General features: G+C 37.4%; 1 protein-coding gene across 1 annotated transcript; it reads right to left on the bottom strand.

The window, feature by feature from the left end:
* Positions 1-7,664: 7,664 nt before the first annotated feature.
* LOC121324814 (sodium-dependent proline transporter-like) lies at positions 7,665-23,868 on the bottom strand. Its single transcript, XM_041267017.1, is given in 14 exon segments — positions 7,665-8,035; positions 12,284-12,451; positions 13,594-13,694; positions 13,787-13,892; positions 14,668-14,799; positions 15,237-15,349; positions 18,144-18,268; positions 18,677-18,780; positions 19,284-19,418; positions 19,969-20,107; positions 20,553-20,802; positions 21,407-21,538; positions 21,703-21,889; positions 23,836-23,868. Coding segments are annotated over 14 exon segments (1,935 nt in total). The 3' UTR covers positions 7,665-7,825.
* Between the last annotated feature and the right edge of the window lie 1,040 nt (positions 23,869-24,908).

Here is a 24,908-nt window from a genome sequence, read left to right as displayed (position 1 = left end):
GAGATGGCAATCTTCCTCAAACAATCTTACCCCGAGGTTTCCAAGGCAATAGAGTTTATGTAACCCAAGAGTGTGAGTGGGTGGGGATGTTGGTTTTCTGTGGAACTGTAAAGCTGTGTTTCCTGTGGTTTAAGAATAGGAGAGGAAGTGGACTATCTGTGATATCACAGTAACTGGTAGCGTAACTAACATCCCATGCAAACACCAGTGTTTGTATTTATACTGTATCAGATCCTTATTATGAAAATGGCATCTACTGTACTTGAATGGCATGGGTCCTATATCAAGCTCAATAGTATATTGATTGTGGAAATTAGATCTTCCGCTTCTTCTGTCGATTAATCTACTGCACATTTTTGCTGATTTTTTTTTTTTTTGTGTGTTTTGTGTTTATCATGTCATCTTGTATTGTGAATCCTGCTGCTAACTTGCCATTATTATTATTATTATTATTATTATTATTATTATTATTATTATTATTATTATTATTATTATTCCAGGATGGAATGGCACCCAGAAGGTAACATTTTGATATTTTGACTAGTGATATCACAGTGGTATTCACCTATACACACTGCTAATCTATTGCAATGCGACAGCACTATAGCGGTACTGGTGTTTGTATATATCTGAACCCCCTGCGATGACATTGCTGGTAATGCTGTGCTCTGCTTGAAAGGGGATGCAGGTTACTCCTCCTATTATGTTCAGATTTTAGATACATCTGTTAAGTTTTGGGTCATATTGACCCGATGCAATTTCAAACTAAGTTAAACAACCTTAAATTGATTAGATTTTTTTATTTGCAAAGGTTTTACTAGTTTCTGCTCTTTTAGTCCAGGAGCTGTGATAAAACTTCTTTGACAGCCAGCCTGGGAGCTCCTTATTTTGGAATGCCTTTACCAGTGAGATGCTGTTGCAACACTGACAGAGAAAATTAGGCTCTGTCTTGTAGATATATATTGTTTTTTTTGTTTGTTTGTTTATAAATGTCTCCAGACAGGTGGAGCCATTTTCAGAAATAATAATATAAATATAATAATAATAAAATAACAAATGAAAGAAGTTTGTTTTATTCCTGCAGACAGATCTACATAGATAAATGCCATGGATCACGGTGACCCAAAACATCTTCTTTGTATGCATGACCTGTTCTAAAATAAATAAACATCTCAAAAAAAGTCTCGGTTTTTTGTGTATAACTTCATGACCCCAACTTCGGAAAAGTTATAAAATATTATACAGAAAATGAAAAGAAAAATAACATTTAAGCCAATTGTATAATAGAGTAGGGTCAAATAGACCCGAAACCAAATAGGAGGGATAATACAGCAGGATTTTTTTCTGTACACATTCTGCTGTGCTCGTAGAATCCTACTAAAGGTTAGATGCAATCCAAGTATGACCTGTGCTAATTGTCTCCATAGTGCTAGTTAATAAAACCTCCAGTCCAAAGACTGCACCACAAACACACCAGTGCATATGTCAAAAAGCTACTTCAACTTAACCATTGAACAGGGAAATAATGCATTTGCTATTTGTGCTTAATTAAATGTCCCTATAAGGTATCACATATCTACACATTTGAAGCTGAAGTATAAGGCTAACTGTGTTATGTAGAAATGAAAGGAGAAACCTGAGTTGGTCAGATACCCGACCAGTAGTGTTTATGAATATTAGACTTGCCAAGTCTAAATCACTGAGCGAAACTTACTCCCACTCACACAGTTCAATGGAGATAATTGCAGTCTAACGACCTTGAAAGCCATGGCTGTTGCATAAAAACAATTCACAAAATATTAAATACGTATCCAGAGAAACGCTTAATAATATGATTCAATTGTTTTTGAAAACCAGAGCATCAGAAAGTTATGTTCAAAAGTGTCAAAGCTGGGCTCCCGAGTGGCGCATCTAGTAAAGGAACATGGAGTGCAGGATGCGCCCTATAGCCTGGAGATTGCAGATTGAAACCCAGGCTATGTCATTGCCGACCGTGACCAGGGGTTCTTAGGAGACAGCACACAATTGGCTGAGTGCCTCCCGGGTAGGGAGGGCTTTGATCGGCGGGGCAATCCATGGTTCACGGCGCACCAGCGACCCCTGTGGCTGATAGGGCACCTGCGGGTCTGCAGTGGAGCCATTGAGATTTGTGATGTCCTCCGGCACCATAGGTCTGGTGGCTTCGCTGTGAATCTGGAGTGCAAAAAAATGATGAATTGGCAGGAACACGTTTTGGATTTCAGCCTCTGTTTCCCGACTCGCCAGGGGGTTGCAGCAGTGAACCGGGATAAAAATATTAATTGGGCATTCCAAATTGGGGAGAAAACTGGGGTAAAAAAAGATGACTTAAATGACTTAAAAAAAAAAAAAAACGTGCAATATTTTAAATGTGTAATAACTGCCAACTTCATAGGGTTATGTAAAGTATGCTGGAAAAATAACTGTAACATTACGATGACTGATTTGTAAATATGTATTTTAACAAATATTGAAATGTATCTCAACAACAGTAACTTCTTCTTACAAAGACGGCCGGAGTGGGTGGCGTCAGACCAGAGCCAGGAAATAAACAACAAGAGGTGGAGTTTGGTTGAGCTGAGCGAATGGCTTCGCTCAGCATTTAATGAGTGAACAGACAGACAGAAAATAAACGGTTATATTAAACAAAAAACACAGGACACGGCACTGGTAGCCAAAATAAACAGACAAACAAAACGGACTATACAGACAAAACACGGTGAGCTTCTTTTTAACGATTATTGTAATTATTCTCTTTACCTCTGTCTCCAATCCCGTTCTCCACTCACCGAACACACAACCCCGAGTATGTGAAAACGTGCTGCTTTTATGCGGCTGTACTGAGACTCGACTGCTAATCAATCATTCAATTGGAATAGCGGTAAAACTGCACGTGAATTAATAAAGTGCAATTCCCTGTGCTCACATATTATTACTTTTTACTTGCACGTGAAGTGTTGTGCAATCCTCGTGCCTAAATACAAATATACATTTTAAACACTAGTGTTACACAGACCCGTTTATATCCCGTGTACCGACAACTATACACCAACATTAAAACACAACCATAACACAAAATATACACAGGGGAGGGCACTTTGCCACACTTCTATACCCTTGCAAGAAACAAGAAAGGTCAATAAATGAGTTTTAAATAAATCACTTATTTAAATTAATTGATTGTAAACACTTTATAATTACATAATTGAGGATATACAGTATAGTAATATAACATACATATGAAAAAATATATTTGTGAGCAACTGACATTTGAATACATATGCACTGTACCTCTATATCTAAGTATAAAATGAATGTGAGTGTATGTAATGGGGTGAATTTGCCCTGTAGTTTACCCTAACTGATGGGTGCTATAGCTTTAAAGAGGGAGTGTGTACAGATGAATAGAGTCAGGGAAAGGTCAGAGGTACAAAGCAGTATTCAGTATCACATGCACATTGTGTCAAGGTAAGACCAAGCAAAGGGGTAAAGACCAATAAAATGTAATCTTTATTACCCTGTCATAATCAAACTTTCCATAAACTATAAGTTTATGGCCCTGCTTTGGTTAATAATTGAACAGGCAGGTGACAGGGATCCTCAGATATTTCAGTGGTAGTTGTGAGTGGCAGGCTTTTTATTTACTGCATGTCTTTCTCGTGGGAATAGATCTGTGCAGCAGGCGAACAATATGCTCTTTTAATGTCTTTATGTTTCTTAAAGACCGCTGGCTAACACTTCAAAATCAGCTTGAAATAAAATCCCTAAGCATACATTTGAGTTATTACCCCTCTGTCATTACAGCAGCTTTTAAAAAGTACCTAATAACAAAGCAATGGGTCACTGTGATGGAGACAAATGAAGGGATTTTCAATGCAGTGCTACAATGAAATCATTGCACACAGTTCTCATTTTGGGGGTTATGTTTTTTTTTTTTTTTTAATCCTTTTATAATCTTACACAGATAGCAGGGCGATAATTAAAATGTTATCTTAGGGTTAGTTCCTTTAAGAACATGGGTCTTCTTATTGAATTTCCTCTGATGTCTGATCCAGTTGTTGCCTTATCCCATTACTCGCACTTACTCTCTTGAAAACACGAATTTGCAGGGGTCATCCTCTGTCTCAATGATTGGTTTTACAAGTCATCTTCCTATGATATTACTGTCAATTGCTAAGGCTACAACTAAAACTGCCTCAAAGTTCTTTGTCATCATTAGATTGAATGAGCTTCTGTTGGATTATAATACATATTCATAAAACTGTTGTTACTGGTCCTATAACAGATTATATAAAGGTGTTATCTGAAAACAGGATCACAAACCTGTTGAAAAAAGCTGACTTAAATCGACATGTTGTATTGTCTTATAACACTAATCAACCCAGTGTCAGAACTGCTTAGAGCAGATGGAGCCAACAGACTCACATGACTTTTTTGAATGAGAAATGAATCAATAATATACGTGTGCGTTTGCTCTACAAGTGAACTGAGGAAGGCGAGTCAATTGAGGAACGAGACCTGAGGTTGACTCTTTCACTTCACAACCGCAATCCTCAGGTTATTTCTTGCTTATACTATCAGTGTAGTTGGTTCCTAAGATAATTTAACAAATGTTTCCATTTTTGATGTGGGAATCCCATTGCTGTGTCTTTGTGACGTAATGAATGAAGTCAAGGCTTCTTCGGCCACTTTTGAACATAGGACTGCTAAACAGAGAGCAAATGTTAATTGGCTATGATTGAATCAGTTTCTGAGAATTTTGCAAGGAACAGCAGAAGGAATTTAGCTAAAAGGCTGCCATAGTAAAGAGTTTCATTCTAAATATTATTAAGAATAAAATCCTCCCAGCTATAGGAAACATCATTCAAAGTTAGGGGAACACATACAACTATTTACTCTTTAATCAGTTTAATTAATTTGTCAGCACATTTCATAGCATGCTTGTAGATGCATGTAAACACTGGTAAGCATGCATGCAACAGCAGGTTCATGCAAATAAGCGTGCTGTAGATTAAACGTTTGTGACCAGCTCCTAAGGCAGTGCTTTGTTTCCAGGGACATCCCGGAAACAGTGATGGCAGATACATTTGTGACAGTGAGCACGGTTTCAACATGAAGTATCAAAACACAAAGTGCAAAAGATAAAAACATACAAAAATCTACTACCGTTCCCATAGGAACAGCATGTGTCATAATGTTATGAGGCCTACAACTCGTGTCCATTGTATTAACGGGATAAAGCCATTGCAAAGATTAGTGAGTTGTGTTTGTCTAGGAATTGATACTCAAGTGGACAAATTGGCACAAACACATTTGCTACCTCTGTGTGTAGCATGCTTTCAAATAATGCCTGAAGTCAGTATGGGAGGCAAAGTCCACTCTGTCCAATGCTCAGATACATGACGACTTTGTGTTGAGCAACTCATGCTGAGCTCTGATAAAAGCACCCCAAAGCACCTGTTTAGAAGTTGTGCCAGAGTCAAAATTATTTTAGGCACATTAGAAAATGATTGGTGTCAGGTTGTGATAGCATGCATTATGCCCCATTTGATATATTTTACTGTTTATAGTCTTGTGCGCTGGTTCATGCGGCTGACTGAATCTACTTTGAGAACAGCATGATATTTTATTTGATTGTGGAAACAAGGTATTACAGTGTGATCTGTGTGTATGTTTTTAGTCTTTACTCATCAAACACTTACATTACACATAAAGGGTAAAATACCACCAGCATAAGAAGTTTGAGGTACAGTCATTTTTAAAATATATTGTGAGCATTGTGTATAACTCGCATCCTTTGCAACATGCATTCTGAGACGCCTGCATTCCTTGTATAATCTATAATCAGCACCTCTTCTATACTACACCATCAAAAACACCATAGTATAAATAAATAAAACACACTATACTGTACGTCTCGAGAAGAATGCCCAATCTTTATATAACACACAAAAATGCCAATCTATGTAAAAAGGTGATGGCTCTAAATTAAATTACGGTAGATGTTCAATATGTCAAAATAATATATTGGCAATACATACAGTGATTGTAACATTGCTTGCTTGATTTACTTCTTTACTGTCTGTCATGTAAACATTCTGTGCATTCTACCCTCATTAAAGCAGTTTGGGAAGTCAATATCCGCTGTTAGGTAACAACACCTCGGCCTGAAGTCTATTAAATTGACTCAACATCATTATAACCAATAAATTGCAGAGAATGAAGATATAAATAAGGTTCACAATAAAGAGGAAATACTGGGTATGATTCCCAGGTTCAGGGGTATACTGGATTCTCAAATATTGACATTCTACACTTCTGCTTTAACATTGTGAGAAATCTATATAAGCTTGTTGTTAATTGCTGACACACGATTTCTGGGGCTAATTATAATGATTTTTATTATCAAAAAAAATAAACTAGCAATGACTTATGGTACATTGTCAGTTTTTTTTTTTTTTTTTTTTTTTTTTTTTTTAATAGGGGCCTAGTACTGTAATTCACACCTGAGGCCTCTTGTTCTTTTTGTAACCATGGCAACTTCCTTTCTGCCACCAGATCAGTAGATGTGTCTGGAGTAAATCTAATAGTTTCCTTATATAACAGGTGCTGTGTGTATAAAAATGACAGAGACAGTCCTTCAAATCTCATTTCCTAATAGAATTATGTTTTCTGTAAAGGCACCATGTTCATCTCCTCGTTAGATAATGTCATCTTTTGAATACAATTGGATCTTCAGCTAGCCCACTTTATGTTTCTTTGTCATGTTTTGTTTTTTTTTCAGTGGTGGGATGGAAGTCTCAGTCATGTTAACTTTAATGATCTTATAATACCTTTGACATGCCAGTTGTTCTTACAAGCAGTCTGAAAGTTTTGCACATTATTAAAGCTCAAAACATAAAGTGCTGTTTGGATATCCATGGTACTATTGCTATAAACAGCAAAACACGCCCTCCTATTGGGCCTCAATTGCATTTAGAGTAAGTACAGAGCCCGAGGTTATGCAGTATTACTTACACAATCAAATCAACATAACCTCTGCACCTCTCACAATGTCTGGGGAGCTGCATTGCGACTTGTATTTTTCATCAACAATGATTAAGGAAAAAACAACTGATGCTGAGCTGAGAAATATATAAATATCAAAACATTCAAAAAATGTATTTTAAAACATTAACCCTTTTAAAAATGGTTACAAAAGATGCATGGCTCACAGGAGTTTTTAACACATGGTTTTAAAGCTTCCCTTAAATGTGTTGAAAAGCAGACATGCATTTCTAAAGCTCAACATTAGAAAATGAGGCCTGTGAATTTCACAACTGTTTTGAATCTTACGTACATAAACATAGACGGAAATGTGGAATTCCACACAATGCATACTGTGACAGAAGACAGTAAAACACAGAGATCCAGTCAGGAACAGAAACAACATACTGAAGTCTTCACCATTTATAATAAATAACCTAGTATATTATAGGAGTGATAAACAAGGCTTTGAAATCCATCCCCTTACTGGAAACCAGGAATAAAGCAACGTATCTATTGCTGTATTGTAAAGGAAAACAATCAGAAAGGGACCAGAGTTACTGACAAGAGGTAAGAAAATGAACTATATAGAATTGCTTAGCACTAATGTAACAGCTCGTACATATAATTATCTGTGCACTTTAGGATAGTTTAAGGGGCATTTTATTTATTTATTTATTCACTTACTTATATACAGTTTGTATTTTGAGTGTGAAAGTATGGTGGCACATGTTCATTCTTTTTCTTTGTCATCTGGCAGTTATTATGCATGAACTGATATTTACATCATGGATTCCTCCTCCATCTCAATTTCTCTATCCACCTCTATAGCAGTGTTCTCATAGCTCGTGATTCCACCATATTTTCTGATATGGACCATCAGTGGCCTTGGAGACTGGCTTCCTTGGAGGGTGTTCACATAGATGCCTGTGCGGTTTTCTTCCAATACGGGTCCCCAGTTCAATGCTGGCCTTGCTGCCTGTTTTATTCTCTGTTTTAAAAAAAAAATAATAATAAATATTCAAAACTTTTGAAATATTTGCTGTGGCAATGGCCTCCTGAAGAAGCATTTGTTGGTGAGTATCTCAAAGAGGAGGTACGTGCACTAGGCAGTGCTGGCACTTTCTACTGTAAAGACACTATGGGTGATCTAACCTACATATGTAAATGGCATCCACTAGAACCAAAGAGCAGTTCCTTACCAATTTTTTTTTTTTTTTTAAAGTAATTGCTAGGACTAGAACCATGCCAATTTATACTTCAGTGATTCATTTTAAATGTCCTGAAAAAAAAAAAAAAAATAACTTTGCTTCATTATACTTGTAAGAGTCATTATACTTGAAGCAGATTAAAATATTCAGTACCCAATATCTGTTCCTAAGTAAGAAAAAAAAAGCCCCAAATTCAGTAGGGTTCATGCTTTGGGTTTATACACAACTTCAGATGTAAGTATAGATTAAAAACACAAAAAACCACAGGGCTCATACATTGCATATGCTTCATGAGCTAGCACTTGTAGTACAAGTGCTGATGAAAAGTAAAATGTAGTCAAACTGCATGGATCATGAAAATATAAATGCAGTGTAATTGTGTCTAGGTTATTTTTGGACTAGCATGATGCAAGACACAGAGAATATACCCATTTCCTTTGCCCGCCCCCGCAGAAACTCTGACAGGTAAATTACAAAACTAAATATGTTCTTCTCTTAAATCTTTCTTTTACCATGGTACTGTTGTAACGATCACTCTGCACAACTGAGAAGCAGTTGTACTGTCCTCCCTAAGGAGATACTACTGGCCCAATATCTATAACTAACTAGGTCAGCAAGAGTGACAGACAGCAAAAGCAGGGACGTCAGAGTGTCAATTTCATGAACAAACAGTTTATTGTTGTAAACTATAATGTAATAAATGAAATATAATGCCAACAACTTATTGCAGGTAACAGTTTGTTAAATGGAATGTACAGGTGAGGAAGAAAGTAAAGTGAATTAAACAAACATCCAAACAAACTAACACTAAAGCGAAATGAATGCGGTGTCCGGTGGGCCTCCAATAAACCCACACACACAAACAGCACACCAATACAAAACCAACACACCGACGGGAAAAAGAGACAAAGGCGAATGAATAAGTATATGGGGAAAACAATTACAAAGACAGTCTTGATGGCAATGGATGATAAATGAAATTTAGGCCTAACAAGTCCAGTAAAGTAATGCAGATGCAATCCAAAGTAACAAAAGAACAAACCAAAACTACAGGATTCAAAGTATCAAAGTAGAGAAACCCAGCAAACAGAAAAGGAATAATCTCAACAAATAAAGAAGTCCAGAATAGAGTCTTGTACTGAAGAGGATGGATGAAGGTTGATGAAAAAATAACGATCGTAGAAAATAATGAGTCTGTTGAGTAGTTCTGAGTTGAGTGGTGAACAGCCGTTTGGAAAATATCAGGAGAATCAGGAACAAAATGGAGACTGAATACACTACCAAAAAACAAACCCTAAACAGACCTTGAACAGCAACTAAACTTAAACAAGTAACAGTGTAAACAAAAAAGAAAGGTTTAGACAAAGTACACGATTTTGAAAAGAGTAAATGGATGCACCAGTATTTATCTAAAATGGTTAAAGTTACTCTGTTAATTAAGTAATATGCTGTATGTTTGTAAATGGATGCCTAAAGAGAAAATGGAGTCCTCCTTGGCCTAGCCAGCCAGCTTTAATACCGGTACTGGCTTCTAAGGAGCTCTGAGATTGGAGGAGTGGATATCTGAATGAGCCAATGGGGGGAGAGGATGAACAGAGGGTGAAAGCAAGGAACGATGGGAAATTGAGTTTAACCTGGCCAGGCTACTGTCCCTAATTAAAGGGACAGGTGGGTGAAACTTACACCCACTTCATGGAGCAAGTGAATTGCTACACTGTAAATAAACAACAGAGAGGTGGAGTTGGGTGGAGCCCATTTAATGAATGAACAGAACAGTAAATATAAAGGTTGTAACAAACAAAAAACACAGGATACGGCACTTTCGCCAAATTAAAGAGACAAACAAAACGGACTACACAGAAACACAGTGAGCTGATATTTTAACTGTTAACTATTATTATAACCGCTGTCTCCAATCCCGTTCTCCACTCACTGAACACACAACCCCGGTGAGTGAAAACATGCAGCTTTTATGCAGCTGTACCGAGACTCGATTGCTTATCAATCATTCAATTGGAGTCGTGGTACTACTGCACGTGAATTAATAAAGTGCAATTCTCCGTGCTCATATATTATTACATTTTATTTGCACGTGAAGTGCTGTGCAATCCTTGGGCCTAAATATAAATATACATTTTAAACACTCATGTTACACAGACCTGTTTATATCCTGGGAACCAATGACTATACACCAACATTAACACACAACATACAACACAAAATGCACATAGGGACCGGGCACTTTGCCACATAATCTAAACATAATGCTATTAAACTTTTTGATAACTCTAATCTAAAACCGTCCTCTGTATGCCATATTTAAATCACACAATTTTTAAAGCAGTTTCATGACAATTGGATAAGTGGTTCTCCAGATATGGAATAAAGTGAAGTTTGGCCTATTATTTAATCACCAATGGGGAATAGTAAAACTAGTAATAAATAACTGTAGGTGTAGGTAGAGCCCCTTTTAAAACACCCTTCACTGTTTTTTGTTTTTAGTACTTAAACAAATACATCAAGCAAATCTCTTTTTCTGCCCAGATATTTCCATGAGAGAAGCTCCTTGCGTAATGATAATCTTACAAAATGTGTATTGGAATGTTTATCAAACGTTTTATTGCATTGCAAGTAGCTGCACGTACCAAATAATAAATCCATAACTAAATTATTCTGTCTAAGATAAGATAAGGTTCAATCCTTTATGGGTTTAGAGGTGGTTTACTTTCATCACTAGGTCAAACATTCACATCTTTTTAATAATTACTTATAAGAGTTTACCAATTACTGATAATGGCAATCAGGTTTAGGGCACCTTTTTTTTAATGAGAAAACTGTGTGAGTGCACACCTTGCAAAATATTTTTTTTTTCTTGTTTATTTGCAATATACTCGGCACAGCAGGTGTAATATATCAATTATTTACTGAGGCTTATTAGAGTCTGGGCACTGTTAAAACAGTAGTCCGGTCATGATGGGATTAATTGCTTCTTATCCTATGTGAGGTCTACAAGCCACACTAAACATGACATATTTATCATGTGGTATCCATTGAAAAGGATATACAGATAAAGAATGGTTTGAATAAAGGTCCAGAATGAATTGTACTAATTGTACTTTAATTGACACACAATTAAAAACAATCTATTAGCTTGTAAAGTGTATCTTTCACAGCCTGTTTATGCTATTGCTTACCAATGTGACAAAGCTTCCTAGATCAATACATCAGTAACAAATTTTGTCAATCTAAACACAACCACCCCTTAATTGAAGTAATAATTAACAAATAGCATTAGTGTGGTTTTGATATACTTAGGTTTCCAACTGTAAATTCAGACTATATTAGCTTGTAAAGTTTATCTTTCACAGTCTGTTTATGCTATTGCTTACCAATGTGACAAAGCTTCCTAGATCAATACATCAGTAACAAATCAATAAACACAAGGAAATGCCCTCGACATGATTTTTGTGTTGTTTTTTTTTTTTTTTGTAGTTTTGATTTTTACTGTTTTGATTCTGGCAAACATTGTTTAATGTTGACACTTTTTAATTACATTTTCACAGAGAAAAAAAAAAAAGTTTGTTTTGTTTTTAAGCCTTCTATGTGCCGGGCCCATTCATAAAGCAGCAATATATTGCATTATTATTATTATTATTATTATTATTATTATTATTATTATTATTATTATTATTATTATTATTATTAGTTCTTACCATAGTCTCTAGCCTATGTATTATTATTTGTGGGGATTTGGATGCTTCACTGAGTAAAATTAACACTGGGTTCAATGGATTAAAGAGCTTTGAATTGACAGTACACATCATGTTGATTCTGTGTTTTTATATTCTTCATCTGTAAGTTTGTTTACTGCAGTGGAAAGCAATGTAGGTGAATCAGACCAATATTATAGACAAATTAACCCAAAAAGATAATCCTGTCATTTTAAAGGAGGCTAATTAGTCAACAAAATGTGTTAAACATAATTTATTCTGCTATACTCTTTAATACCATCTTAGAAAACAACCTACCTCTAAGAGTGTTCCTTCTTCCTGAAGTACAGCAATCAGCATCCCAGCTGGTATCATGAGGCAGGGGAACACTCCCATGAGAATGCCCAAGACCTCTGCCCAATGGGGGAATTTGTAGTTTCCATATTCCGAGGGCTGGTACTTCACAATGCTGTACACAAGCAGTGTCTGCAAAACCCACATCATTGTGCTTAGAGCTCTGTGCACGAAACAATGTTCCACGTGTGGTCTCTGGTCATTCAAGATGAAGTGTTTTATTGTTTTAATTTCACAGTAAATCTAAATGGAATCTGATATTGTTATTTATTTATCTATGTATGTATTTAGTTTCAACCACCTTCAGAATCCATATGATTTGTCTATTTTGTCAGTGACCACAAACAGAAGCCTTAAGACAACTCAACAGGCTCAGTGTGACTTAGTGCCAGTGGAAGTGCCTTTGAAATATTCCTATACTCCCACTGACTGTAACATGTGTTTTATAAGGTAGTATTGTACAGGTTTTTTTTTTTTTTATTTTTATCCCAGAGAACAACAACAGATAGATTTGTGAATCATTTAGGAGTTCTGTGACTGGTTCTTGTGTGGATGTAACAAGAAACATGTTGCTAAGCAACCAATTGAGTAGGTAGGCTTGCCCGGCGCTGAGCTGATTGGGGGGGGTCTGGACTGGCTGGGGACGTACCCGGGGAGGCTGCGCACACTTTGTTTACATAAAGGAGGAGAATGTCCGCTCTGCAGGACAAACACTATGGAACCATTCAACTGCAGGATAGTGCCTGTGAAGGTTCTGCTCAGCCAGGACAGGCGGGAAGACCCGGAGTCGCTGGGAGGCTGGGATTTCGGAAGCAACAGCAGTAGGTTAGTTTAGGGGATGTTGGTACCAAACAGTATAGAAAGAGTTTCGTAGTGTAGTAAGTACCTGGAGCAGGATGTCTCTTTTAGTGAGACTAGTGCTCGCCTTGTGTGCTAAACTTATTTTTCACTTTGATTTGTTGTATTTTCTTTATTAAATCTGACACTAAGGCTATCATTGCCAGTACCCTAGTGGCAGTACCTGTGTGTTTAATAAATTTGCATGCCTGTGCAGCATGTCAACAACCACTGTTCTGTGCTGACTCATTATTATCCAGTGATGACCCATGCAGGTAAAACTTCCCCCCGTTACAGTTTTTGGAACCCTATTTTGATGCAACACCTAATGGTTTTATTTAAAAGAACCTTCTTCCCTAGTGGGTGTAACCTCCATATATGTGGATGTAAGTATCTATATATTTATTTATTCCAAAGAAAACATGAAATCATCTCACCAGCATAGTAACTGGGGAAAAGAAGCTCCAACAAGCCTTGGAATAAATTCCTGGTTCAAAGCCAACCATCATCTTTATGTCCCGAGAAAACCTCTCCACACCTAGAAAGAAAAATAAGTAAAATTGGAATTTTTTTAATTAGCTAATGTCTTTTTAATTTCTTTAAAAATGTTCTTTGTAACTGTTTGCTTACCATACATGCGGGAAATTACAAAACATGAAGCTATCACCACAACCATTAGTCCAAACCCTGCACTGTAATCATCAAATAAGACCAGCAGTCAAAACATAATGTTATGCTAGTGTAAGGTTTTATTTCAGTCAAGCTCTGTAGTTAAGAGAATACCAGATTAATACAGAACCCAGACATTTTAATATTGCTGCAATACTGAATAAGTTTTCAAATACTTGATTTAGGATGAAAAAAAGCATTATAGAAGATAAGATTGTAATGGATTATATTATTGTTCCTACAATAGACTTAACATAAGACATAAGACATAAGATAGCACTATACCAAATGAATACATTTTCTTCAGAACCAAACCAAGAACAAGAATATAGTTTGGCGTTTGGAACAACATCATATTTAAAGATCTTCAAAGGGTTACAGTGTAATTATTTTACAAATCACAAGCAAAATTGATTGCTAATAAATGCAATCCCTTGGAGGTTGTTATCCACAAAAAAAAAAAAAAAAGATTGTTGCAGTACAAATGCTTCCACAGTATTAAACAAAACAGACAACAGGTAACTAGTTCTGTAGAGAAGCTTGATAATCTGCTTTTAAGTGTTTTTCAATATCTTCATTTATTCTTGGTGGTAAACTATGTAAAAGCACACACAAAGCTAAATATCCATCCTATCATTACATTTGAGGATCTGTCTTGGCAGGACTCAATGGGTTTCAGTGTTAAGCTATAATTTTCTAATTCCCCATTTGAAAACACACTACAGGATCGCAAATTAAGCTTTTCAGTTTAGTATCTGAGCTGTAGGTCTCTGGCAAGCTGCTCACTACTGTATTTATTCTTTCGGTAATTTCTATTCACAATAGGAAAGATGTAGGCTTACTTCTGTTGTGAGTATCAGACCCATAAGGAACATGGCAACACAGACGCATGCAGAGAAAAATGCCTTCTTTGGTCTCAGGTAGAATAGAAACTCATCGGTGACAGCAGTGACTATTGTTTCCATAAATGCAAACTGGAAATACAAAGAAAAATGCAAAGATAATTCAGCCAATGCTTTGTTTACTGTTCAATGGATAAAGATGACTGGTGAAAATATGGCTTTTTGAAAAGACTACTGGACATTTACATCAGTGTATGGGGAAGACTAGAACTGATCTTTTATATGATGTACCTGTATTATGCCTACAATATAGTATGGAAGTTTCATCCTGTATTTGTATCAAATCTTTAAACTATAAACAGTTTTAATAACCATTGATCACACTTTAGCCAGCATTCATCTCTCAAAAAACAAAAAAATTATTATTTTTGTCACTAAAGTGAATATGGCTTTATCAGTGGTTTTGTGACAAGAAAGAGGCACAACAAAACAATAAAATACACTTTAATCCTATACTATACCAGTACCAAGAATTTCTTTCTTTCAGACAGACAGCAAACTCTGTTTACCTGGCTGTCGAGTCCTAGTGTTAGCAACATGAAGAAAAAGAGGAAAGACCAGAAAGGAGCCAATGGGAGCATTGTCATGGCCTGAGGGTACACAACAAATGCCAGGCCTGGACCTGTGGAAAACACAATGGGAGCATTGTCATGGCCTGAGGGTACACGACAAACGCCAGGCCTGCCAGGCCTGGACCTGTGGAAAACACAATGGGAGCATTGTCATGGCCTGAGGGTACACGACAAACGCCAGGCCTGGACCTGTGGAAAACACAATGGGAGCATTGTCATGGCCTGAGGGTACACGACAAACGCCAGGCCTGGACCTGTGGAAAACACAATGGGCCTGAGGGTACACGACAAACGCCAGGCCTGGACCTGTGGAAAACACAATGGGAGCATTGTCATGGCCTGAGGGTACACGACAAACGCCAGGCCTGGACCTGTGGAAAACACAATGGGAAGCATTGTCATGGCCTGAGGGTACACGACAAACGCCAGGCCTGGACCTGTGGAAAACACAATGGGAGCATTGTCATGGCCTGAGGGTACACGACAAACGCCAGGCCTGGACCTGTGGAAAACACAATGGGAAGCATTGTCATGGCCTGAGGGTACACGACAAACGCCAGGCCTGGACCTGTGGAAAACACAATGGGAAGCATTGTCATGGCCTGAGGGTACACGACAAACGCCAGGCCTGGACCTGTGGAAAACACAATGGGAGCATTGTCATGGCCTGAGGGTACACGACAAACGCCAGGCCTGGACCTGTGGAAAACACAATGGGAAGCATTGTCATGGCCTGAGGGTACACGACAAACGCCAGGCCTGGACCTGTGGAAAACACAATGGGAGCATTGTCATGGCCTGAGGGTACACGACAAACGCCAGGCCTGGACCTGTGGAAAACACAATGGGAAGCATTGTCATGGCCTGAGGGTACACGACAAACGCCAGGCCTGGACCTGTGGAAAACACAATGGGAGCATTGTCATGGCCTGAGGGTACACAACAAACGCCAGGCCTGGACCTGTGGAAAACACAATGGGAAGCATTATGGTTTGATTGTATTGGGACACAAAATCAGCATTACTGGTGCTTCTATAAGTAGTTGTTAACATCAGGGAATTTCCATATCTCTCACAACATGGAGATTGCTATATAAAATAATTAGTGTTGTCAGAAGTATGTTTTTTTTTTGCTTTAGGTCAGACTGCAGAAATTGTATTTACATTGTAATGTGGCTATTGTATAAACAGTGCACACATACATTCAGGGGTGTGATATCTTTGTAAGCTATTCTCTTTGGAGTCAAGGCCAAATGTCTTATAAACTGCCTTGCCACTATCAAACAGAAAACCAGTTTTGTCTTGTTGTGGACTTGCCTCCTAAATGCATACTGAACAAGCGTGCACCAAAATGATTGAACTAGCTGTAATCCTACTATGATTATCCTAGTTCTAACCTTACCAGTAACATATACACAGCACTGCAATGCACTCATGAGACGCTAAAGCATTACGAATACACAAAGCAGTTTTTCCGTCTAGGAGTATTCACACATCTTGTAGTTGGGGGTGTGATCGCTGCTACTTAAGATACTTAACTCCATAGCTTCAAGATGCGCATAAGCGGTGGAACAACTACTGTAGATAAGAAACATTTAACTTCCACACCCACCTGTCAGCAGGGTCATCTTGGAATAGGGAGCCAGTAAACAACAGGGCCTTCAAGCAGTATTTATTCTACCAACAACCTTCTGATTCTAATGCTTTGTTATAGGCGTTTCGGTAAAATATGAAATTCAATCAGACAGTAGGGACAGCTTTTTATTCCGCAGCCAATGTATTGTACATTAATACTGATTTATGTTCCTTGAAGGAAGACGACCCAGGATTATGTAGATTTACAGATTTTACGCCAGGAATATTAAGATCTGTCACTTTTCATATTTTTTAAATAGACCTCTGTATTAAGCTTTACTACTGTAGTATCCTCTGTGCATAGAGTCTCGGTTTGCAGTTGCATTTCCATTCAACCAAAGAAGCTTTTTGCAAACTCGTTTTTTTAGGGATCTGAGCCCTGGGGCTTTAAGGTGGAGTTCACTGTACAGGAGTAATACAGCTAAAGCAGAGTGTCTGTCAATTGGAAGGGAAAAGCCTTTGATGTGTGGAACACTGTAGAGTGAGACTAAGCCCCTGACTACTGAATTCTCCTGAAGGTGTGATAATTCTCCCTCTGCTCTCTCACATCTACAGCTCTCCTCATTGATGGAGGAGACCTGACAACGTATTTGCCTAATTGCAACAACCAGTAGCGGTCATTTACAACACAGGGGGTCATTTGACAAGACACTTCCTTTAAATTACTATTGCCCTACACTTTAAACACATACACTTTACATTTATATGTTCAAATTCTTATCTGTATAATACACTGTAAAATTATATAGGTAATTAACAATATTTAGAAGTCTTTTATTTATCGACTTATTTTATAAAACATCCATTTATATCCAAATGTTAATACAAAAGTGGTTTCGTTAGACTCATCGATAATATCGATTAGTATATATTATATATATATATAGATATTATATATATATATATAGATATATAATATATATATATATATTATTATTTTATTTTTTTATTATAATATTTTCCATACTATTTACTATATTGGAAATTATGAAAGATACTGTGAACAGGATGCTTCTTACTTTAAATGGCTGGAAATACAGCTAGTGCATTCTAATGGCTAACAACACAAGCAGTATTACACATTTAGAAGACCAACTGACACTAAGAAACGGTAGAACACCTTCAGAATGAACAGTTAAGTCATTCCAGACCACTGTATAAAACCATGGGGGATGGAGCACAGTCTGTCTGCAATATGGTATAAAATTACCTGCTTTAGCAACTTGGTCAACTGGTACACCAAGCTCCCGGGACATGTACCCCAACACTGAGAAGATAGCAAAGCCTGCTAGGATGCTTGTGAATGCATTCCCCAGCGTGACGATGAAGGTGTCCCTGCAAGTACAAGATGCCAGCCGTGGAAAATATTTCAATGAAAATGGCATTGTGTAAACATTGAACTGGTATAGATTTCAATTCAGCTGTGTGTGTGTGTTTTTTTTTCCGTATGAGCTGTAAACACAGTACAAGTTTCAATAACAGTCTGTAGGCTGCGGTCTCCCAGCATCCTAGCTGCCCCAGGCACTTTGGTCAAGTAAGGAAGCAAACTGTGACAATGGCACCTGAGCTATATTCATGTCTGCCTGGTATAATTTAGGCTTCATTCCTTTGAAAACATGAATTTCAAAGCTGAAAAAAAGTATTCCTGATGTCCCCTAACTGAGCAGTGTATTATCAGTGTGTTAAATCATCAAGCTCCCCTCCCCTTTCAGTTCTACAGCCTCTGGGTGAAGTCCAACTAACCTGTAAATGTTCTGGTGGAAAGTGTTGTAAGAAGCAAAGGTCAGTAAGCCACCAAAACCCACCCCAAGAGAGTAGAATATTTGCAGAGCGGCTTCTATCCACACCTACATATGACGAGAAATACACAACGTTATGCTTGTTAGTGGGGCATGTCTTTAAAGTGAAAGTACTCCCATCTTAGTTTTTTTTTTTTTTTTAATTAGCAGGTGCTTTTTCTCCCTTTAAGAAACTGACATTTGCAAGCTAGTGAAAACTAGGAGGAAATGCTTTGAATATATGGCTCAGTGCCTTCTTGTCAACTGGGAAATAAGAAACTTGCAGTGCTTTACAACAATTAAAATGTGTATTAATTAAGTTAAAAAATGAAATAAATATTCTACAAACAGACTTGACATTCAATTAGACTTACAGTGATATTCTATGGTAAAACATCAGTAAGGAACAGTACAGCACATTGAATCCATGGTTTAAGCCAATTATAGTAAAGAACATAGAAAAGTATGGAGTTATAATTGGTAAGTCTATTATTGGTTTGGGAATAAAAAAAAAAGTATACTGAAAGATAACAGAAACATGTATATCCATTGATATGCAAACCAGAGATCACCTTTGAAGTGAGGAGATGGTCGAATTGTGGTGTCAGATAAAACTTGATTCCCTTCCAGGCCCCATCCAAAGTAACCCCTCGGATGAAAAGCATTACCAGGATGACGTAAGGGAAAGTTGCAGTAAAATAGACAACCTAAAAGCAAAATTAAATAGCCAGTCAGCTCTGTGTTCTAATTTGAAAAGCTTTGATTACTGAGTTAATTACAGATTCTGATAAAGCTTTGACACCAGCTTGAAATAAGCTCAGCTTTTTCAGCTTTTTGTTCACATTAAAATTCGGATAGTATTCTGTTTCTCTTGGGTATTGGTAATTGAAATTCCTGTCATGTTAACATTCATATCATTTTCATTTGTCTAAAAAATGATAAAAAATAGCAAACCCTGTTAATTGTAATTCAGAGCATGTGTATGACTCTGGAACAGAACAGTATCAGAGGTGTCTTCTGCACTGAAACCAGGGTTAGAAACTTCCAGTAGTCCTGCACTCTGTCCTGGGTTTCAGAACTCCCTTTGTTTAGGTATGTAATTGAAATCAGTAGGTACCTGGAGTTTGAACAATCAGCCCCTTGCCAAATCTGCTCTGACTGATCGTGCTTGATTAAGTCTCACCTGTGAGTCTATACATTGACTAGTAGGAGTCATAAAATGTGGTTACCATATGAAACAGGATAATGACCCCTTACCTTCCCTGATGACTTGACTCCTTTAAGGATACAGAGATAAACAATGTTCCAGGAGAGGAGGAGACAGAGACACAGATTCCAGCGGACTCCACCTGGATTTCCGATTCCTGAGCTCCCCTGGATGTGCAGGACATAACGGCTGAGGAAAAAGCAATCGTGATGTGTTGGCGCTAGAATGGCTTATATGCTCAACCTGACTAGGGTTACAGCAAAGGGGTGACATCAACCTTGGATGATGGTACTGTAGTCTCTATGATTATTTTCAGAGTGTTCAGTCTTTTACAGTTGGACAATGCTGTATGGAAATATTATTTATTTATATATTTTACCAATGTTCCCGTTCTACTTTTTTTCTGTCAGGCCAATTGTTTCTTTTCACCAGCCAAACCTAAGCTATGGATGTCACTCCAGCTGTTGCACCAAGACCAGCGCTACACTTCCTGTGGGTCACCAGCCAAAATTGACAACCCACAGTGCCCTATACTCCAAAAGGCAGTGCTAAGTGACCACCGGGGAGCCCATACTGTTATGATGCTTTAAGCCACCTGACCCTTAGGTGGCGTGATATTCCAACAAGCCATTACCTCCAGTACTCCTCACAGGGACTGACGGTCCCTGTGGTGTTTAGAGGCTGGCTGCTCTGTCTCCTTGAGTCGTTCCCCACGCGGACCGCGTGATGGTCCAGGCAGCGGTCAGTATTCCACTAGTTTCCACAGTGCTGCCAGGGCAGGTCGCTGATCAGGGAGGCAAACAGGTAAAAGAGCACATAGGCGATGATCATGTTGTAGTAAATTGCTACGAGGGAAACAATCACTATCATCCCTACACCAGCGCCTGCAGTCAGACAGAGAGACAAACAGACAGACATTAACAGTAAAATGAACACGGAAATTAAAAACAAGTTCTTAGTAGTATGCGACACGTGTAGCCCAAACAATATATCATAACAATAATCTTTTTCTGCCATGTTATCTTTTAATTATATACCTCTGGTTGATGTGGCTACTGTCATTAGAGTCATAACAGTGACATCAGTCTTTGATGTTTCAGTAATGTTTGATATGAAGTCACTTAATACTTCCTAAAGCAATGCATAACTTTAAACACTCATTTATAAAATGTCAGTAATTTCAAAAAGAATAAATTATGCTTAATCTAAAATATGCAATATATAAGTGGAAAAAGGCCAGATGTTCATGACTTTATTATCTGCCTTCCCAGGCATTGACCCTTTTTTGTACACTGAGACACAGTCTTCCCTTGTTATTTTGCACATAAAAAAATTGAAATATTGAGAATTATTAATTATTGAAGAGTCCTACAAGTACAATGTACTGTCAACATGACCCCGAATTAACTCAATTTGTGTATTATCAAAACAACAAGGCAGCCGTGTATTGCAATCCAAAAGCTTCTCTCCCCAGATCCAAGGCATCACCTTTGAAGAACGGACTGATTTTCCACACTGCCAGGGGGCCCAGGCTGGAGAACTGCCCCAGTGACAGCTCCATGAAGAAGATGGGGATTCCACAGATACCCAGCATGATAAAGTAGGGGATCAAAAAGGCACCTGAAACCAGAAAGGGCATTGGGATTAGATTGAGGCGTATACCAGCAATCATCTAAGTTATTGAAATGATCCTAATACAAAATCTAGATCTACCATCCTCTGGGTGTTACCAGTGCTCAGTACTAATCAATGTAGAATGCAAGGCAATCTGTTATCCCACTCACCTCCTCCATTGATATAAGCCCGGTATGGAAACCTCCAGACATTCCCCAGCCCCACGCAGTACCCAATGCAGGAGAGAAGGAAATCCAGCTTCCCAGTCCAGTTCCCCCGGTCAGCCGGGTATTCCATCTCTGAGAAATCCCCATCTCCCCCCTCACTGGGGCTCATCAGCAGGTCAGGGGTGCAGGGCTGTTTTGGTAAACATAGAAGTTGCAGGTTTAAATGCTGGAAAGTTTTGGTGACACTTTCCTCAACAGGGCATGGATGAAATCATTAAATATTTGGTAAGTACAGTTTAATTAAAAGGGATGTGGCCTATAACCAACCTATTAAAAGTCCTCAAGGAGCAAGTGAACCTCTGCAGAGATTAAGAGATAGGATTCATTAAAAAAAAAAAAAAAAAAAAAAAAAACTAAGAATGAATATAATTACTTGAGCAACAGAATCAGATAGGTAAACACTTACCATACAGAAAAGGTCACTTGCCAAAGTAATGCTCTCTAATCAGGGTTTTTTTGCCAGTAGTAGCCAGTAACCAATATCTTTATATTTATTTTAAACATGTACATCTTTAAATTGCAGCTGTCTTTACCTTCAATGCTTTGTTTCCTTTCCATTTCATTTACAGCAAGACTTTCTATTCAATCAAAAATAAACCAATCACAGTGAAGTATTTGCCAACATTCCAGTGCATCTTATCTTAAAGAACTGCCTGATGAGTGGATGAAAAGTCAAAGGTTCCTAATTTCTGAAGCATTACCTTTGTGTAATCTTATATTTCTGGTAATCATACAGAATGCAGAGTTATTCTATATAAATTATACTTGAATTAAACCCAATGTACTGTCCTTCCTTTCTGGAAGGAGTATAGTTAGTGTAGGTCCACATTCCATTTTGGAGTTTTAGAACTTTTATACCGTGTTTAAATTTTATAATGTTTGAACACAACCTTAAAGACAACCTTATAGTGATACAAAATATTTTGAAATTAGCTACAATGGATATTTACCTCAACCATGCTGTCACATCAGAAGCTAAATGCAAGTGAATTCAATGATTCATATTTCTGTTCTATCCTAGCCCTCCTTCAAAGCCTTGGACAATCCATATCTAAAAGCCAGCATCATCTGTCTAGTCTCTGAATGCTTATTGTGTGCAAAGAGCAGTGTTAAACTTGTAGGGTTTCACATAATTCATATTCAAGCTTTCCAGAAACAAACTTTTCTGTTGTGTTTTGTTTTTTACACTACAAAATATCAATTAACCCCAATCTCCCTCTTCCTGGCACTGTGATAGACATGACAGTCCCAGCTGCTTCATCTCCTTGGCAACCGAGGAAACACGGTGTCTTGAAACTGGCAATTGTTAATTATATGCATTTGTTATTATTATTATTATTATTATTATTATTATTATTATTATTATTATTGTTATTATTATTATTATTATTATTATTATTATTATTATTATTATTATTTATTATATATTATTATTATTATTATTATTATTATTATTATTATTATTAATAATAATAATAATAATAATAAATAAATAACTAATAATAATAATAATAATAATAATAATAATAATAATAATAATAATAATAATAATAATAAACACCACAGGTTGATACAGTGGCTTATCTACTAAACAGCAATACCAGTGTCCTCACGGTCCCAGCTTGAAAGCTTTAAATAAATTACCAGTCTTGGCATAGCTATCCTAAAGGGCTTAACATATATATTTTGCAGATAATATACTTAAATGAATTCTTTCAACAAACACCAGAGAGCAATTCAAATAGCACAGGTTATAGGTTCATGTATATGGTTATAAGGCTGCCACTTGATTGTTTTCCACACAGAAAATGACACATTAGGTACAGTATGTGGAACAGAATTAATTCTGACTCTTCGTGATTTATAATACATGTAAAATAGATATTTTCAAACCAGTATGGATGTCCAATTCTAGATTAACTGAATGGCAAAATAACAATTCATTAAATGAAATAATGTACATCAATACATTTGAATTAATTTCTCTGCTCATTTCCAGTTTCCATTACCATAGCAGTGATATTTATCTGCCATGAGAAATTGAAATACAAAACACAGTATTTTGCAGCTGCTTACCTCCTGGAGATGTCTTGCTTGCAGAAGCTTCATGTCTGAACCCTGTTGCTATGTTACTCTTTCAGCACGCTACATATGTTTTACACACCTCTTCTCTCACTCCAGAGGGAGAAGACAGAGTGAGGATGAAAAAGAAAGAGACAGATGCTTGAAACCAGGGTACCAGCTCATTCTGAGTCCTGATTCCTGAGTGTCTGAACAAAGGGTTCTATGAGAGCTTGGTAAAGGTTATACAGATCAATAGGAGTTGTTGATCTGGAAGACAAGCATGCACTCCTTTTCAAGTATCATTGGCCTCAATTAACCTTTTCAATTAGTGTGGAATCGATTGCACACTTTTAGGAACAGTTTGAACAGTATAGAGTAGTGGTAGAACGATTACTAATTTGAAAAATTAAAATGCAACTATAGCAAAATGGGTTGACTAACTCTCAGAAATATATTAAATCATGTATTTAATCATGTCTGCTGCTGTTTGTGACCATATTATTTTGTAAAACTGCTGTTTTTGTGCACTGTATTTAAAAACTGCTTGAATTTTTATTATTTTTTTTTTTTTAATGTATTTATTAATGTTCTTTAATGTCACTGATAACGTAAGGTTGTGGATTCAACCCCAGTTCTCTGAAAGAGAAAATAGTCTTCAACTAATGGGTATCGCTGTCAGGTGATAGGATTATGCTGTGCTTAATATAAAAGCTGCCTTTAGGCTTCCGTAGCTCTGACGTCAGCGACCTGCCTCTCGGGTGCTGAATGACTATGCAGAGCGTAGGAAGCCCAAGGTTGTTTGCTTCAGACTGCAAGGGCTGCTGAAACGACCTCGCTGCTTGATCACTATTTTCTCTTTCAGAGAACCGGGGTTGCATCCTCAACCTTACGTTCTCTTTCAATTCAAAAATAGCCCTCAACTAATGGGTACTGTGTACCAAAGCAGTCACGAGGGAGACCATGCAGCAGCAGGACAGGATCGGTCTACATGTAAATAAATATACACAGAACAGCGCCTCAGTGTGTGGTTCGAAAGACATATGTCCTAACAATGTTCTATGAACAGAGGGTCTTTAACAGTACAA

Source organism: Polyodon spathula, chromosome 12 (assembly GCF_017654505.1).
Source record: "Polyodon spathula isolate WHYD16114869_AA chromosome 12, ASM1765450v1, whole genome shotgun sequence".
NCBI classification, from domain to species: Eukaryota; Metazoa; Chordata; class Actinopteri; order Acipenseriformes; family Polyodontidae; genus Polyodon; species Polyodon spathula.
The sequence above is the reverse complement of the archived record's forward strand: the minus strand, read 5'-3'. Positions and strand labels throughout refer to the sequence as shown.